The sequence below is a fragment of the Protopterus annectens genome, chromosome 4.part0 (assembly GCF_019279795.1).
Source record: "Protopterus annectens isolate FY-2018-M chromosome 4.part0, PAN1.0, whole genome shotgun sequence".
Taxonomy (NCBI): domain Eukaryota; kingdom Metazoa; phylum Chordata; order Ceratodontiformes; family Protopteridae; genus Protopterus; species Protopterus annectens.
Genome location: NC_056733.1, coordinates 887,244,803 through 887,263,766, shown reverse-complemented (window position 1 = coordinate 887,263,766; position 18,964 = coordinate 887,244,803). Strand labels below are relative to the sequence as shown.

Here is an 18,964-nt window from a genome sequence, read left to right as displayed (position 1 = left end):
CTAAACCCACACATAAGGCTGCTGTTTAATCTTAGCCTAACTACAGGATACGTACCCAAAGAATGGCGTACGGCAACTGTGGTCCCACCCCACAAAGGCGGTGCTTCTACGGACCCTGGAAATTACCGCCCCATAAGCTTGACGAGCCTTGTCTGCAAAGCTATGGAGAGGATCATAATGGAACTCATAGATAAAGACATTGGGGACCTACAGACACTGGATCCTACCCAATTTGGCTTTGTCAAGGGCAGATCCTGCCTCTTGAACTTGGTCGACTTTTTCGAAAAAGTCACTAAGGCCATTGATGAGGGTAAGGCAGTTCACACAGCCTACCTTGACCTAGCAAAAGCTGCTCGACACAATACCCCACTCGGGCATCATAGAAAAGCTCACCAGCTTAGATGTAAACCCATATGTCACAAGATGGGTTGCAAACTGGCTCAAGGACAGAACACACAGGGTTAGAGTTGCTGGTGCCATGTCAGACTATAAGCCGGTCACGAGCGGTGTCCCACAGGGCTCAGTCCTGGGCCCCCTCTTGTTCGGCATTTATTTTTCTGAAGTGCAGGCAAACATAGGGGGATTGTGGCTGGCAAAATATGCAGATGACTGCAAACTGGGCACCATAATTGACACTCCATCAGACACAGACATCCTCCAGAAAGGTCTCATAGAAATGGATAACTGGTGCCTGAACCATGGCCTTAAGCTAAATGCCAAAAAATGTATAGTCATACCCTTTGGGAAAAACAAGGTAACCCCTAATTACCACATAGGTGGTAATCCATTAAACACGGAAGAAGTTATCAGGGACCTGGGGACCCAAGTTGACAGTAACCTCTCTTTTGACACTCACATTGCCAAAGTGGTTAGGAAGACCTTCTACATTGCCCACCTGATCATGAAGGGATTCACATCCAGATCAGGAGAGGTCATTGTACCCCTGTACTCTTCACTTATCAGACCAATGATTGAGTACAACGCCCCATTCGGAATGTACCTTACCCGACACCTGCAGCAGTTGGAAAGACCCCAAAAGTTCCTCACCAAAAGGATAAAGGTGCTCAAACATATGTCATACGATGCCCGACTGAAGAAACTCCAGCTCTATTCAGTCGCATACCATCTGCTTAGAGGTGATCTGTGCCTGACATACAAGGCCATGTCCAACCCGGAATTAATGGACATGCTCCACCTCAAAAAATCCAAATCCACCAGAGCCACGAGAGCAAGAGACTTAAACCTCAACACGGATATAAATAGGACGTGCTGGAGGGACAGATTCATCACCCAGAGACTCCCTACACTATGGAACAGAATCCCAGTCCATGTGAGGCAGAACCCCTCACTGACTCTGTTCAAGAGAAATCTTGACGAGTGGATGGGAGATCGTAGGTTTACCCCGGGAATCATCTCTGTATCACTGCTGGACAGAGGCACAGCAAACTAATGGGTATAGTATTCTCATCCTAAGGAGTGGTGAAAGTCACACACACTCTGGCTAGGCTTATAAATGCCCTAGGGCAGATAGCCTAGTATGAACCTATGAACCTATGAACCTATATGTATTCAGAGTTATAGCAGGAACTTCCCCATAAAGACCTGGTCTTGTCACCCTGAATGGAATAGTGCTAGTTCTGGCAAAGAAAAGAATGGGAAATTTAAGAAAGATTGGCAATGAGCCACTGGACCTTCTAGGCTAAGACACCTAGAGGGAACAGTAGTGACTGAGCCCAGTTACCGATGTCCCCTCCTCACCCCAAACCCACTCCAACTTAGACATCTGTCCCCTTATTTTCTTCTCCCCTCCAGAAAAAAGTTGGAGGGGACACTCAACCCTCTTTATAAGCAATTCTGAGGAAATCACATGATCATTGCTTGCCAGTCATGATAAAAAAGGGCCATATTGCATTTCCTAGACATTTCCAAACTCAAGTGGCATTCCCTACAGTTACCAAAGGTCATCATACTAAAAGTAATTTGAGATATGCTTCACTTAGGGGCCATAGAAATGGTTCAGATGGGCGAAGGAGGACAAGACTTTAATTTAAGACTTTTTCTAGGTCCAAGGAAACAGGGTCCATGGAGACCATTCTAAATGTATGCTGTCTCAACAAATTCATCAGGGTCACAAAATTCAAAATGTTCACTCTTCAAAGCCTGATACTAACGCTTTCTTTAGATGCACTGTTGGTGACTCTGACCTGAAAGATGCCTGTCTTCATATCTCTGTCACCAGAGGACTCTGAAAACACCTCAGGTTTGCATCAGAGGGATATGTTTTCCAATTCAACTCCTTACCCCTTTGGCATATTCACTGCTCTTGGGGAGCAACAAGGAAAAGTTATTGGGGGCTTGCTTGGACAGCTCACTGAGCAGAACCCTCCTTTTCCAGGACAAAGTTAAATCCTTGACCCAATACCTTCAAAATATTCTGATTCAGTACTTTCAAAATATTCTGTAGCAGAGATCACTACCAGTTCCTTAGGCTGATAGGTTTCATTGCATCTTGCATTGTAAAGGTTGGTCCTAGCATGTCTGCACATGAGGAAATTTCAGTGTATGTAAGAAATGGATGGTGTCAGTATACTTATCCTTTAGAGAGCAAAGTTCCCCTTCTTCCCTGCATTAAATGATATATCTTGTGGTGGATTTAGCAGAGTTCTCAGAATAGAAGAATTTCAGGGCATCTCTTCCTATGATGACTTTGACCATAGATTTAGATTTCTCAAACCTGGCCTGGGAGGGCTTATTTGGAAGCTGCCTAGTTAAATGGAGCTTGGAAGGGCAAACTGAGAGAAAATCACTTAAACGTTAAAGAGATAGCAGGGAAGCTTATAGGTAAGGACATATAATACAACAATGATTTGGTACATAAACGAGCAAGGAAGGTTTCATTCTTACCTGCTTTGCAGGTGTGCCAAGCAAGCCTTTAAAATTGCTTTTTAAGTGAATGTAACCCTGACTGCAACCTATATCTCATTAGTGCTGAATGTGCTAGGAAACAGGTGAACAGATTTCAAGCAGACCCTCAAAAATGGATGCTAACCAGGGGTTACCAGATTGTGGGTGTGTGATGATATGGGCAAGTGTTTTGTAAGGAATGATATGTCCTTTGAATATCAAACTGAATTATACAAGATGCTTATGTTACAAATGTATTAGAACTGTATGTCATTTGTATATCAAAGTAATTTTGTACAGATACTTTTGCTAAAAATGTAGTTGTGAGCTTTGCTTGTGTTGAAATGCATCAGTAGTTCACCCTGCTGAAATGAAGAGAAATGTGCTTGTATTATTGTAGCTGAATTAAATGTATAAGTTTTAGTAGAGGATACTGGCACAGCAGAGGTTAATTTTAAGAAAAATAAGGGAAATGTAAATGAGCTGTTAAACTCTTAAAAGGCACCCCACAGTGCTGAATAGGACCTGAGACATTGGGTCTGGGGAAGAGCGTTTGTCCATTAGCTCAGTGAAAAGAGTGGAGGCCCCAGGCACTGCCATAAATATTTGTATGTGTATTGTGGCCTTCTGCGCTAACTTCCTGTCTCAGCTTCAAAGGAGAATACTGTGAGAACCTAGAGATAGGTAACCAGATGAGGTCATTCTGCCAGCCCTCTTGGAAATTATATTTTAGATATTACAAAGAGAAATTTCAGAGTATTGAGTGTTCTGTTTGGGAAGCGTAATTAGAAAGACCGTCACCCACAGCATCTTGCCTTATGGTAGTAAATAACTTAACTATGGAACAGTAAAATTATCTTAGATTCAGTCAGGAACATAGTGAAGCTTAGTTTAAATATTGTTTTTTTTTCTTTATTTGTCTGAGTCTGTCTGTCAGTGTTCTTTTCAATATTTCCTGAGATCTGAACTCTGTGGTTTACTGTGAATAAATAAATAAATAAATATATATATATATATATATATATATATATATATATATATATATATATATATGTAGTATTTTCATGTAATTTTTTTTATTTATTATTAAATATATTTAAAACTTTTATTGTGGCTGGTCCTTGTAGAAAGTATCTATAACTTTTGAGAGTACTTGTATTTATGTGGTGACACTGTGTGGGCCACTCCAGAAGGCCTAGCCATCTTGATGAACCACTACTATTTGTATTAGTATTAATATTACACAGTATAATTAGACACCTTTTTAAGACCCTTATAGTAACAGACTGGTGGCAGTGATAACTGCCTTACAGTCTGGGCAAAGTTGGTAGAGCAGGTAATGTGTGCCAGCCTTTCCCAGGTGTGTGTGCGTGTGTGTGGTTGTGTGTGTGAAAATTAAATCTTAAAGAGTGTGTATGTGTCAGCTACATGGGGCAGGGACATGAAGCACTGGGTTTACAGACAGGGTGCTGGAGGACTTGGTTTTGACAGTGGTCTGAGGACCTAACCCTATAGCTGTACCAGCGGGGAGTCTTATTGGGGCCTGGAGGGAGACAGATATAGAGACATCCAGACCCCGGGCTGAGTGTGTTCCCTCATAATGAATATTGAATTTATAATTGTTTTTAATAAGATTTGGCAAATATCACTTTGCACACTCACCTTATTTTTAAAGAATTTTCAGTGTAATTATATCACGGCACCTTGGCTAGTAAGATTTTGTCCAACTCGTACAAACTTACACATTTGTGTATTTTTAAGTGTTATAAAGGATTTAAAGTGGGATGAGAACTTTGAAGTGACATGTATTTTTATGCCTAAAGGATGGTCAGTCATACACACGGAATAATTTTTTAATGTTTTTTATTGGTTTTATGCAATAAGGATTATGAGTGCTGTACAAGTATTACAACTTCTATTATGTTATTTTTAATAGTATGAACTCAAAAAATGAATTTTATTAACATGTTTGTATTTAATACGACGACTATTTATTAATTATGTTAATGAACTAACAAGTCACATGATTTATTACTATCTATTTAATGATGTTATTTCATTTATGTGTTCATCTTGAGAAATCTCGGTATTAACCGAGCGGAAGCGCTTAATTTTATTGTGGATTTTGTTTCATGGTGGTGAAATAAAGATTTGACATTTTAACATCACTGTTTCTGGTTTCTGTCACTTGTGGACATTTGGATTTTTCTTGGTTCTTGTTGCTGTTTGTTGTGGTTCTGTCTCTTTCATTACCATTTTATATCTGCTGTCTCGTATTCCTACCAAGTCCCATCCTCCTCTCCTCTGCCTACTTTACTTTCTGTCCCTCCCTTCCAACTTTCTGCACTTTACCTAAAAATGGTTAAGCTTCTGTACTCGATCCCTTCTGCTGACTACTTTTCAAATGTAGCCTTTATTGCCCTTACCATGTATGTTAACATTTTGCCAGCCTCAGTGCACTGTGGCTCCTCCACTTACCAACCCCATCCTTTCTAGCTTTTGAGGGGGTTTGTCATTTGCACTAACAAATGGATTTAAATCTGTTTGACAGCGTTGATCAAATGCATGTAAAAATGAGCATAGCTGTGTACTTAAATTAAGGTAGTTAGCTAATTGGTGGCATGTGTTAGCATTAAGAGTTGTGCAGGTGTCTTTATGGTATGCAGGTGACTTTCCTCCTTGATAGTTGTAGCAGTGTTTTCAGGATGTTAAATTTGTTCTCTGATTTATTTACTTGCTAATGTTCTGACCCCCCCCCCAATATCTAGCCTTTACTTTGTGGCATTGTGCCTGCACATCAATGGCATCAGCCTATATCACAAGAGTTTATGAAATTTACATTTGGCAGGAAACTAAATGTTTAAGCTTTTGTTTTGTTTCAGTTTTGGGTCCCTCGCTTTGGTGGAAGACAAACTTCGACAGTAATAGTGTCATTTGAACGACATGGCGGAGGATCACAGAGTAACACCACCTTGCATAGATCATCTGCCACTTTCTCTGCAGCAGCAGGCAAGCACCAGCAAAAAGTACCGCAGCTCTGGCCATACACAGCATCTGTTGGAGGGCTTGGTGGCTCTTCGGGACAGTCGTATCCTCTTCGATGTGCAGCTGGTAGTGGAGGAAAAGATGATAGAGGCACATCGCATTGTTTTAGCTGCATCATGTGATTACTTCAGGTAGATGTTGTGCCAAACTTGTAAACGATATAAAACTTGTAGAATTCAGTCACATCATACCTTTCTTAGAGAAACTTGAAATGTGATGGTCTGTTTCACTTTCGCTATTGCTTACTCGGTAAAATGATGCAACTGTAAACAAGTTATTTACATTTGTTAACCAGGCTAGAACAGTGATCCATATGAACCATTATCAGGCTCAGCATAGGAGAGCTACAGTCAACATATATGATACATTGTATAGTAAGTGTTTGCAAAGCTGACATGAGAATTACTTACTTTGAGGGAGGAAAGGAAAGAAGAAAGAGAAAAAATGAATGTATATTTAGAGTTTGCGAGTTATGTGCCACTGTGTATATCTACAGTATGTGTGTGTGATTTAAGAGGACCGGGAGGGAAGTGAGAGGAGACTAGGCCGAAAAACAAAAAAAAAAGTTGTTAGTAAGAGGGGAGTATGAAAGTGATGAGTTTAAGTATGTCGTGTAGTCAGACATTCTGTTTTTGATTTATTAGAAGGTATGCAGAGACACCTTTCTATCCAAGGGTATTATGGATTGGGTTTATTTAGTAGTGTTATTAGTAAAGCAGTGTGGCTTCCTTAAATAGGCACTTTTTTAAGTTAAAAGCCTGTATTTATGGAAGGGAGAGATTTATTTTAATTGTGCTGGTAATGATTCCCATGTGAGGTGGGGCCACTGTTTAAAAAACTGTGATTTTAGAATGTAATTGAGTTATGGATGTTTAAAGTAGGGTATCCACTGACAGTGTAAAAAATGTCCACGGAGGCAAGGGCTCACCCAAAAGATGCTTTATTCCAACAAAAAATTCACAACCTTCACCAGAGCTGACCTAGGTTTCGTCTGTATGACTTCATCAGAGTGTGGTGAAAAAGGCAGCCTATAAATACAACAATCTCAGTTAATACATTTATTAAATAATTAACTAATTAATCAATTTATGAATAAGTTAAACTCTAAAATAAAAGTGAAATAGTAATAAACACGTACATGCCATATTAAAATTGAAATTAAAAAAGATGGTTCATTTAAAATGTAATATAAATAAATATGAAAAAATAATGTAAAAATTGAATTTTATACCCATACTACATTTAATTTATATATAAACTACATATTATTTAAAAATGGAAATGAAAAATGTGCAACATACCCAATAAACAAAAAGGCTTCAGCCTCAACATGTTAAAAACCTAAGTTTCAACAGGGGTTTGAGCGACACACACTCGTTCAAACCAGGATAAATGTAAGCCTGAAGTCTTAGTTGCCATTTTAACTCACAAACATCAAGATGGCAATCTAAGACCCTTCCATTTTGGTCCTTAATCTGTTGTTGTACAACAAAAAACTTGAAATGATGATCTTCATATGCCATGATGTGCCTAGCTAAAGAATTAGTCACTTTTTTATGTTTAATGTCTAAAATGTGCTCATTAATTCTCTCCCTGAACTTCCTACAGGTCTTGCCAACATAAAATGCCGTGCACACCTGACATTTGGCAAGATAAATCACATTTTGAGAATAACAGTCAAAATGACCCATAAATTTAATAGAGGTGTGGTTAATTTTGATTTGTTTACCTGTTATTAAAATGTGTCTGCACGTCATGCATCTCTAACATTTAAAGTTACCCAAGTTTTTGTTGGTCCTAATTTCAACCGGCTTAGTACTATTCTCAAAAATTTATTTTAAACTTTTATCCTTTCTAAAAATAAACTTGAGTTTGTGTGTAGCCAACCTAGAAAATTCATCCAATTTGGAAAAGGATTCCCAGTATTTTTCAATTATTCTAATAATGTACTCTGCATCCGCATTGTAAGTTAATATATATAAAAAATGTTCTTTGAATGGAACATTACTACTCACACCTCCATTTAAAACGTTAAAAAATTCTTTTTCACTGTTTAAAATAGGTACATAAAGGCCGCTGTCCCTTTTAATTTGAACCTCACGTCTAATTTCTTCACACATGTATTTAGGATGCCCTCTATTCAAAAATAATTTCATCATAAAGTCCAACTCGACCTGGAAGTCCACGTCCTCACTTACCATACGGGCTGCTCTTACCATTTGCCCCTTGATAATGGCTTTCTTTTGATGGACTGGATGCCAACTATCAAAATGTAAGTATGAATTGGAGAACGTGGGCTTCCTGTAAATTTTAGAGATCAAACATTTCTTTGGCCTATCAAAAATCAACCTAATATCCAAGTATGTGATGTTGTTATATTTAACCTCATGTGTAAACTTTAAAAACCACACTGTTTGATTAATGTATCGAATAAATGCTTCCAACATGTTTTTGTCCCCTTGCCAAATAATAAGGATGTCATCTAAAAAAACGTGTATAAAATTTAGTATGTGAACTAAATTCGCAATCAAATACAAATTTAGATTCCCAATAGGCCATTATATAGTTAGCATATATGGGGGCACAAGCTGCCCCCATAGCTACCCCTGTGAATTGTCGAAATAAGTGTTCTTCAAAGGACAGAAAATTGTTTTTTAAGACTGTTTCCATTAATCTGACATATAAATTAATGGTGTGTTGTTCATAAATGCCCGTTGCAAAAAGTTGTTCTTCCAACCACATTAGCCCCATATCATGTGGTATACATGTAAACAAATTAATGACATCAATAGTGACAAAACAAATATCATTCTGAAAGTCCAGTTTTTTAATTTTATCAAGTAAATGCCACGAATCCCTAGTGATTTGAGGAAACTTCTGTAAACCTGGTTTTAATTTTGTATCCAAGAACTGACTGATAAATGTAGTTTTACCTCTCTTCCCATCAACTATAGGCCTAAACTTGACATTGTTTAGGCCTTTATGTATTTTGGGAATTCCAAAAATTCCACTAACCACTGGTGCATTGTTAGACATAAAATTGAATTCTTTCTCATTTATTTCACATTGAAAGAGCATATCATCTAAAATCAATTCAACCTTTTTATAGGCTATGTTAATTTCATTTCTGCTTGTTTCTATATAATTGTCACTCATAAGCATGGTTAAAATCTCACTCACATAATCGCCTTTGTCAACTATAACAACTCCACTACCCTTGTCGGGTTTCATAATTCGTATATTTGGTATATTTTTTAAAAATTTTAGAATATCTGAATCCTCTTTGTTCATGTTGTTCAAAAACAAATGCTCTCTATTATTTATATGACATCTGATGGCTTGTTCACATAAATTCTGAAAAACCTCCGTAATTTTATTGTATGGGGGGTTGAAAGTACTAGGTTTTTGTAACTTGTCTTCTTGATAGGCCCTTTCTTCTGTTATATCATTCTCAAAATACAAGGCCAAATTAAGTTTACGCACAAACATTCTAAAATCAATAAGGGTATCAACAATATTGGCCTTCCTACAAGGAACAAAGTTAAAACCTTTTGACATAAACTCAGCATGTGCATTGTCCAAAATAATACTAGAATAATTAAAAATCTTAAAATCCTTTGCTGCATTGAATAATATAGTAGGGTTGTTTAATACTCCTACTTCACTTGTTGTGTTTACATCTTCGTTTAAAATAATTTCTCCCTCAGTCGTATCAACCATAGAAGAAATAAAAGTGTTGGTTCCATCATCTGATTTAAACTGCCCTGCAGTACTTAACAAATTATCTATAGGGTCCTGTTGCTGCATTGTCTCCAAGTAAGAACCATCTAAGTTAATATGTGCCTGTACATTGTTATTAGACTCAAAATCTAAAATGTTGTAAATACTCAATTGTGATAAATTAAACCGTTCATCACTATTTGTACTAGGGTCATTGTGTAGTGAACACTGTCTGTCTGCTGCATTACTATCAGAAACAGTCTTACTCTTACTGCTGTCAACATTATACAAAGAAATATCTTGATTCAACAGTTTGTCAATATTTAAAACATGGTCGCTATGTATTAGACACCCATCTGTGTCAAAAACATCACTAATGGGAGCAGTCTTATTCATACTGCTACCACCATTTAACAAACCGCAATCATGGTCAATATCTATAATGTTCAAATCAATGTTTTCTACATCTAGTACATACTCATCGTGCGAATTAAAGGCATGATCTTGAAAATCAATGTTGAACAAACCATTCATGCTTGCAAAAGAATCATGTGTAATGTTCGTTGTAAAAGTCATTTCAGTTTCATTTTGCTTACCATATAGGTCCAAAATGTTTCCAAACCTGTTGTTATCTTGACATGAACTTCCACATAAATCACGCTCAACCCTTATATCTGACAAAAAACAATCGATTTGGTTTGTAGATAAGTCCACTGAAACGCTGCTTACAAATTGATTGGAATCATAACTGCCTTGAGATTTACTACAAATAATGCATTTATCATCACAGTGCATGGGACAATGTATACTATATACCTTTTTATTCACTTTTTTACAACTCTGGCCCAATTCCGATCGTGCTCCGCTGTTTGAAATGTAACTTTGGCTCTTGCTCCCCTTCGGTTCTCCTCAAATTCCTCCCGGACCGGCTCTAGACACTTCAATCTCTCCAAGCATCTCAGAACGTCTTCTAAAGGGTCGCTCTCGCCAAAAAACGTGCTATTTGGGCTCCTCATAACTTCCGGTGTTAATACGCTCACTGGGCTACCACTCCGATTGGCTGTATTAGTTTTATGCATGGATTTGACTTTTTCCTTCTTATCATAGGGGTAAACAACCCCCGATTTGTATGTGTTGGCGTCTCTATGAAGTTTATCACATTTTTTATTAAATAAAACATCACAGCACTGATCAACATCATTAATAATGTTCACATAATTGGTATAATAGTTCTCAAAGACCAAATCTTGTGTTATTTTAGAGTTAAGCGTGTCAAGCTCAGTAATCAACTTCTCGCATTTGATGTTATTATACTTGACCATGATTTCCATAATTTGTACACTAGTAGAGTCAAACAAGTAATGCAGTTCCTTAATCATATCCCTGTTGCTTTCGCATCCATTAGGATACCGCCAAATATGTAACCCTTTCGGTACAAGTCTTAACTCAATGTGTTTGGTCAAGTAACTAGTTTCTAACTGTGTTCTCTTCAATTTGAAGAGTGTTCTCTCGAATTCTTTTAACAGTGTGGCCATGGATTTATTCGTAGCAGGAACATGTTTCACTGGTACTGAGCCAATATTTGATTGAAAAATGTATGAATTGGTTAACCAACTTCCACGCATTTTAGAAACATTAATTTCACTAGTCTTGTTAGAGCGTAAACCAGAATTTTGTCGCTGACCTGAAGCATGTCCTTCATCCACATCATCAGTGCCTGATGATTGTACCACAGGGGTAGCTTGAGTTAAAGGAAGCCCCAAGCTGTATTCATTAGTGGGAACTGGCATGGTACTTTGTTTAGACTCACTCAGTTTATGAATTAAGGCAGTGTGTTCCCGAAGTTGCTCCTGAATCTGTTGTAAAAGCACCTGGATGTTAACCGGAGAGTTCTCTTCCTCCATGTGCACCGACCACAATCCAAACCAAAGAACAAAAATGAAACTTGTAAAAAATGTCCACGGAGGCAAGGGCTCACCCAAAAGATGCTTTATTCCAACAAAAAATTCACAACCTTCACCACAGCTAACCTAGGTTTCGTCTGTATGACTTCATCAGAGTGTGGTGAAAAAGGCAGCCTATAAATACAACAATCTCAATTAATACATTTATTAAATAATTAACTAATTAATCAATTTATGAATAAGTTAAACTCTAAAATAAAAGTGAAATAGTAATAAACACGTACATGCCATATTAAAATTGAAATTAAAAAAGATGGTTCATTTAAAATGTAATATAAATAAATATGAAAAAATAATGTAAAAATTGAATTTTATACCCATACTACATTTAATTTATATATAAACTACATATTCACTGACAGTGATCTGAAGTTAGTAAGTGGAAGGCATTTTGAGAGCCTACCTGCAACAAAGTTGAATGTTTCAAGGTTTAATAGTTCAGAGATTAGCCACATTAGCAGAGGTATGCTCCTTTGCTTTATGGATAGCCATTTTGATTTCTGAAGTACTGAGAAGTGGTGCTTTTAGGGGGTTGGGGTGGCAAGGTTGATGGAGCTACATATATTGTTAGATGCTGTTTTTGGGGACGTCATTCTTTTCCTGGATGCCACATCCAGGAGGTTGAACACCTTTACTTACAGCTCTTCCCCCTTCTGATGATAAAAAAATGTGAAAATCTTTTTGCCCAGAGTAGTACTCTGCTAATTTTGGATTTGGTTGTTTTGACATGATTTTTGAAGTTAATGATTTAAGCCATAGTCTGAAGATATTTATAAGATGTTTCCAAGTGATCTTTATTGGGCAGTAATGGAGAACACTGGACAATGTGCCAGTTGCAGTTAAGAATGCAGATGCCAATACTTCACCAAAATTGCAGGTTGGGGGTTGGCATAGTAGTGAAGGTGTTTACTGTAAAGACACAAAGTACTGGGTTTGATTCTCACTTTTGAGGGAAACTGGCTAGGGTTAAAAAAATGTCTCAAAAGGACAGATAGCCTATTACTTATCTAAGAACCTGTAAAATGCTGGTATAGCATATTTGTGAAACATTTTTTATTTTTAATTAATTATATAAATAAAATTAATTATAGTTAAATGTAAAAAAGAGATGGTATCATGGCATAATTAGTTACGTGATAATGTCTTTTTAGAAAAAAAAATTAATGCAGTGTAATGTTTTGATGAGCAGCAGTTTTAGGTAATACTGGTGCAGACACTTTCTCTGCTTTTTTTTGTAATACTGTGCGTAAAAGTAATAGCATAAAATGATTTGTATCAAAATGCATTTTCTGATTGATGAGATTTATGACACTAATATCTTTCAGTTTGCATCGACTAAAATTATCAGTGGTTTTATGAGTATGAAGATATGATTGTGTGGGTTACTTTGTTTTACTGTTTCCAAGAAACGCAAACAACACTATCCAAATTGCTGAGCTTTCATAAGAAGATTAATGATTATTTTACAGTGCTACAAAATGTCATTTTTCACATCCGTGTAGCTCTCATTTGATATTTAGAAGACTACTGCCGTAACCCATATGCTAGCACACTACTGCAGTCTGTTATTGTTACACTGTTGCATATTATCCACAATGCTTTTTAATTAGCAAGAGCTTTTGCCTGTATCCAACTGTCATGATTTTTGTTTCTTTTTAGTTTCAGAATTTGTTCTCTGATAGCCAGAGCTTTAGATGGTTGAGATAATTCTCTAGTTCCTTTTTTGATGGTCGAGTGGTCAGTGCTAGTATTTGCCAGGTCACTTGAAAGCTAGGGTTGCCACCTTTTCAGATGGCCAAAGTGGGACAATTGTGGTACAAACATCAGATTTTGCAGGGCAAAACATTCCCACTGCCAGTACAAAGGACAGAAATTCACTTTTTTTGCCTAAATAAAAGCTTATTCTTGTAGCATTCTAGTTGTTTGTTCTGTTTCTTATAACATTTAGGTGTTTAAGATACAGAATAACTGTGTTATGCAAGTATTACGTAAAATATAGGAAATATTTTTGTCCTAAAATCTCAGGACATTTGCCATTTTTTCAATTTTTATGCAGGACACAACATCCCAAAGAGGGACTGTCCCTCGCAAAGTGGGACAGGTGGTAACCCTATTGAAAGCTTGTTGATAAATACTAAGCACAGCAGAAGTGTGGGTCTCTTTTGGGTGTAGAGGACAAGAGTGAAAATGTTATGTCAGTTTGTAAGTTGAAGGGACTGTCACTGAAAACCTGTGGAAGCAGAGATGGAGTTGTTGCTTCCTGCTGCTGTAATTAATGAATGTAGCAGCAGATCATGATCAGCGAGGTGAAAGGAATTTACAAGGTCAGTAAAGACTGCATCTTTTAGAATCCTTTGTCCATGTTGTTGCAGCTGTGAACTATTGGTGTAGAAAAGGCAGTTTTCCCAGAAACCCTGTTGATGTGGAGGTAACATACTGTATTTTGTTGGTGTCATAGGTTCATAGGTTGGTACTAGGCTATCGGCCCTAGGGCCTATACAAGCCTAGCCATAACAATTACCTGGATATTTCTTCCCACAATATTTACTTCCCTGGACCCCTGTCTAGCAGGGTGACTGACATGATCCCCGGGGTGAATTTCCTTTCTCCCATCCAGTCATTAAACTTCCTTTTGAAGATGGCCAAGGAGGTGCTCTGCTTGACATGTATGGGCAGAGTATGGGGAATCTCTGGGTCAGGAACCTATCCCTCCAGCATGTTTTCTTCATTGTGATGACAAGGTTTAGATCCCTGGAGTGTGTGGCTCTGAGGGATTGGGATTTCTTTAAGTGGAGCATGTCCAACAGCTCAGGATTTAACATGGCCTTGTATGTTAAGCAGAGATCGCCTCTGAGTAGACGATATGCCACAGAGTATAGCTGGAGTTTTTTTAGACGGTCAGCATATGGCATCTGCTTTAGGCCTGTAATTCTTTTAGTGAGGTATTTCTGCGGCCTTTCCAGCTGTTGCAGATGTCTTTTGAGGTACATACCAAACGGGACGTTATACTCTATAATGGATCTAAAGAGGGATGAGTACAGTGGGACAATGACCTCCTTTTTTCTGGATGAAAAGCCCTTCGTGATGAGGTGTGCCACTTAGAAGGATGATGTGGCGATGTGATCTCACCTTCAATAACCATGATGAGAGGTCCAGATAGGCTGTGTGGACAGCCTTACCCTCGTCCACAGCTCTGGAGACTGATTTGAAGAAGTCAGTCAGGTTCAGGAGACAAGATCGACCCTTTACAAACCCAAACTGGGTGGGGTCCAGTGTTTGAAGGTTGCCAATGTCTTTGTTTATAAGTTCCATGACAATGCGTTCCATGCCCTTGCAGATCAGGCTTGTTAGACTGATGGGACGGTAGTTCCCGGGATCCAAGGTGGATCCCCCCCTTGTGGAATGGGATAACTGTAGCTGTGCGCCACTCAGTGGGCATGAAGCCTGAGGTATGGCTATGATTAAACATGACACTTAGGTGAGGTGCCAGTTCATTTTGTAGTTCATGTAGTACACAGCCTGGGATGTCATCTGGTCCCATGGATGCTATATTCTTAGCTTTGGAGAGTGTGGTTTCTACCTGTGTGGCCGTGATTACCGGAATTTGGCAATCTTTTGGTATTGAGATGGGCCCTTTAGGGGGTGAGAGGGGGTGAAGTTGTCACTAAATCGATCTGCCAGGATATTGGCAATATCCTTGGGATCAGTATATTTAATGCCATTCTCTTGTAGCTCAGAGCAGATCTGAGCATTGCCATTTAGATTCTTGACATGACTATAGAATGCCTTGTGGTTGTCTTTGGAATCTTTGGCAATTTTATTTTTGTAACTAGCTTTTGAGGATTTTATGAGGGATCTCAGCTTCTTACTGAGGCTGGTGAGGGAGTTTTTTGCATCCTGGGATTTTCTTCTTTTCTGCAACAGTTTCTTCCTTCTGTTGTATAGTTTGTCTATAGCAGGGGATCACCAGATTGGCTTCCTTTTTGTGGAGGAGAGCATCTTGTTTCTATTTGGGATGGCACGATTCATGCACGAGTGGATGTGCTCATACAGTTCTTTAGTGTAGGATTCTGCAGTTGAACTTTCAGATCCCGTCTGCATGGGTGTCATGAAGATGTTATGTGATCCTATCTCGCCTACATTCTGACTGATGGGTTCGGAGCCGATCCCTCGGCTCCGACTCGGCACGCTTATGCCAAAGAGCGAAGTCTCTTATTGGCTGAGCTTACTATATCCCAGGATGCACCACTACCAGTCCCCCAGATCTCGTTTGCCGCTAACCTGCGAAGACGTGGTCTCGAGCTGGCTGAGCTGAGTAGTTATTTTAACTAACTTTTTCTGTCAGTTTTTTGCTGTTTTTGCCTCAAAAAGCTGTTTTAACGGCTATTCTTCTCATTGTTGTGTGATTGGTTGGATTGTTGAAGACTTTTGGTGTGTGATTGGGTTGAGTTTGGTTTAGGCCCCCTTCATCTAGGGCCTTCCCTGTCAGTCAACCCTCCTATAACTTACATATAGAGCAAAAGGCTTTAAATTTTTTTTGTAGCTCTGTTTGTTCTTACAGGGTTTTCAAAGTTCCTTGTCATTTGCGCTTTTAGCGATAACTGTAGTCATCAGTAAGTCAGTAATTGCATTTTTCCTGTCAGATTACTGAAAATTTCTTCCATAATGTCTCAGAATCCTAGGCCTTCGGGCTTTAAAAAATGTACAAAATGTAGTTTCAAAATGTCCATCACAGATGATCACTCGCTCTGTGTGTATTGTTTAGGTGCAAAACACTTACAGGAGTCATGCAGCGTATGTCACGCTTTTTCCTCAAGGGTCCTCCAGGAGAGGAAAAATAAATTAATTCTTAAGGGGTTAATTAAACCTTCTTTTGAAGAAGCCTTGGCATCCTCTCCTTCTCCGGCTAAAGAAAGGCGCCGGTTCCGACCAGTCCGCCGGATCCGACCGCTAAGAGACATAGGCAGGCCTCCTTCGGCTCCAAGGACTTGGAGCCGAGGTCGAACGGTCTGCCTCGATGCCACCAGTATCGACTCCTCTGGCTTCGGAGCCGATGGCTGGGGCATCGAGGCGGGTCACCTTCGCCGGCTCCACTGGTCTCAGAGCCGACAAGGGTCGCCGCTCAGACACTTCCTCCTCGGCCAAGTCCACCTCGGCACCGATGGAATCTGGTGTGTGTATTCCTTCGGCGCCGATAGTCATTGAGTCACCTCGAGCCGGTCCCCTAGTCCTTTGGGGCCGTTGGAGAGGCCTTCTCGAACCCGCTCTGTTTCCTCTCGGTCTCGAGGATGTCAGATTCTGATATAGACAGGGTGCTCCAAAGACTGTTCCAGTCCCCAGTCTTCCAAAATTTGTTTCGGTTCCGACCCAGCTGGCTTCGAGCCGATGACCCTGGCCCACCCCATTGCCATTCCTCCTCCGACTGCTTCGGCTCCGCCGGAGCAGGTGCTGCTGGAGCCGGTGGAGATCTTAGGGTCGGCTCCGACCCTTACTCCAACCCGGCCTTCGGGTCCGAGTTTGGTACGCTGGACTTCTTCGGCTGGACCCGGGGTGATGTTTCGGGACCTATGCTGGTTCCGAGCCTCCCTCGGTGCCGGCTGCGGGACTTCCGTCGGCCATCACGGCTCGGGACCGGACACTCCCAGGATTCTGGGGTCCGGCTTTCAGAGCCATGAGGAGTGCCTTGGCCAAGTCCTCTTCGGTCATCTCTCCGGCTTTACCGGCACCTTCCCTGGGCGTGGAGACTGGGTCGTTGGCAGTTCCCCTGTCCGTAGTCAGTGGAGCCCGGGCCTGAGGTTACCCCATTGGGGTTCCCTCCTCCTGAGGGTTCTTCGAGTTGTCTTCGGAGGAACCCCCAAGGAAGAGATCGTGCAAGAGGAAGCACGTGGACTCCCCGAGTCTATTACATCAGACACTGATCTTGATGATGCAGAGGGGTCCCCGAAGTCGTCCTCGGATGATGTCTCATTCGCAGACATCTTAGAGATCCTCAAACAACGAGGCGGCTGGTTATCCAAACCCCCTCTGCTGATGAGTCAGTGCTCCTCAAGGCCTTTGGGGCTCAGCCCTCTGCCTCCTGGGTGTCTCCGCCTTCGACGAGCTTCTGGATTTAGTTTGTCAAGGGTGGGAACACCCAGATACCGTGGAACCAGTCCCTTCTCGTCCAAATAAATTTTTGTCTGCTCCCCGAGAAGGAGTTCCTCACTAAAGGCGTGGCTGTAGATGCCATGGTGGTGGCATCTGCTACACAACAGGACGTGGCAGAGGCTTCAACGCCCATCCATCCTCCTAATAAGGAGTCTAGGAGTATGGACAGGTACGGAAGCGCACCCTGACTTCAGCGGCCTTTACTTTAAGGTCTCTGAATTATTTGGCACATTTTACCAGGCTTCAGAGGGATCTGGTCAAGGAGTTGTCAGATTCCTCTCGGTAACCTACCTGAGCAGCTAGCCCAGTCGGTTAGCTCTCAGTTGGCTATCCTTACGCCAATTTCTAACTCGTCCATGAGGCTCATTTCCTATGCGGCCGAAGGGCGGGTAGAGCGGCAGGCACAGGCGTGGCTCACGGAGACAAGCCTGGCTCCGCTTGTGTCAGTTCGGAGGCCTTCAAGTCTTCCTTCGCCGACGCTCCCTTTGATGGGTCCTCCTTGTTTGGACCCAAGGTTAAAGACACCCTTACCCGCTGTGAGCAAGAGGGAAAAACTTTATCTGCCGTAGGTGCCCGTTATTCCACTCCCTTCGGCCTTACCCCAAGGCTAAAGGAGGGGAAAATGTGGTTCCGCAAATCTCGTAAGTTTTTCTCCCAACAGCAGGAAGATTCCCTTCCAGAGGCAGAGGACGGGAAATTTTTCAGGGAGACGCCGTCCCAGAGGCGGCAGAGGGCCCCGCAATTCTGGAGACCGCGAGTCCTTTCGTGGCTCTTCAGCCTCCCACACGCCATGAGGGATTGCCCGGCTGTGCTGCTCGAGCCAGTCGGGTGTCGTTTTGCCAAGCACCTAAAAGCCTGGGAGTCAATCACTCAGGACAGATGGGTGCTTCGGATCATTGCCGGAGGTTACACCGTCCCATTCACATACTCGCCCCCACCGTCCAAAAGAATCCCGGACCCACCACCCAGTCAAAGGGAAATGGCAGCCGCAGAAGCTTTAAAGCTGCTAGAAAAAGGAGTCATCCAACCGGTCCCCACTGACCAGATCGGATCAGGAAATTACTCCAGGTTCTTTTTAGTGCCAAAAAAGACAGGGGACCTGAGACCAATATTGGATCTCAGCAGACTGAACCAATCCGTCACGAAATCCAAATTCGAATGGTCACGTTACAATCCATTCTCCC

At 40.7% G+C, this 18,964-nt stretch overlaps 1 protein-coding gene across 1 annotated transcript in view; it reads left to right on the top strand.

The window, feature by feature from the left end:
* KLHL22 (kelch like family member 22) overlaps positions 1 to 18,964 on the top strand; it is a 1,250,694-nt gene that overhangs the window by 342,997 nt on the left and 888,733 nt on the right. The window contains exon 2 of the mRNA XM_044068844.1: positions 5,787 to 6,080. Coding sequence (XP_043924779.1) covers positions 5,848 to 6,080 — 233 coding nt within the window. The 5' untranslated portion in view covers positions 5,787 to 5,847. The remainder of the gene's footprint in view (positions 1 to 5,786; positions 6,081 to 18,964) is intronic.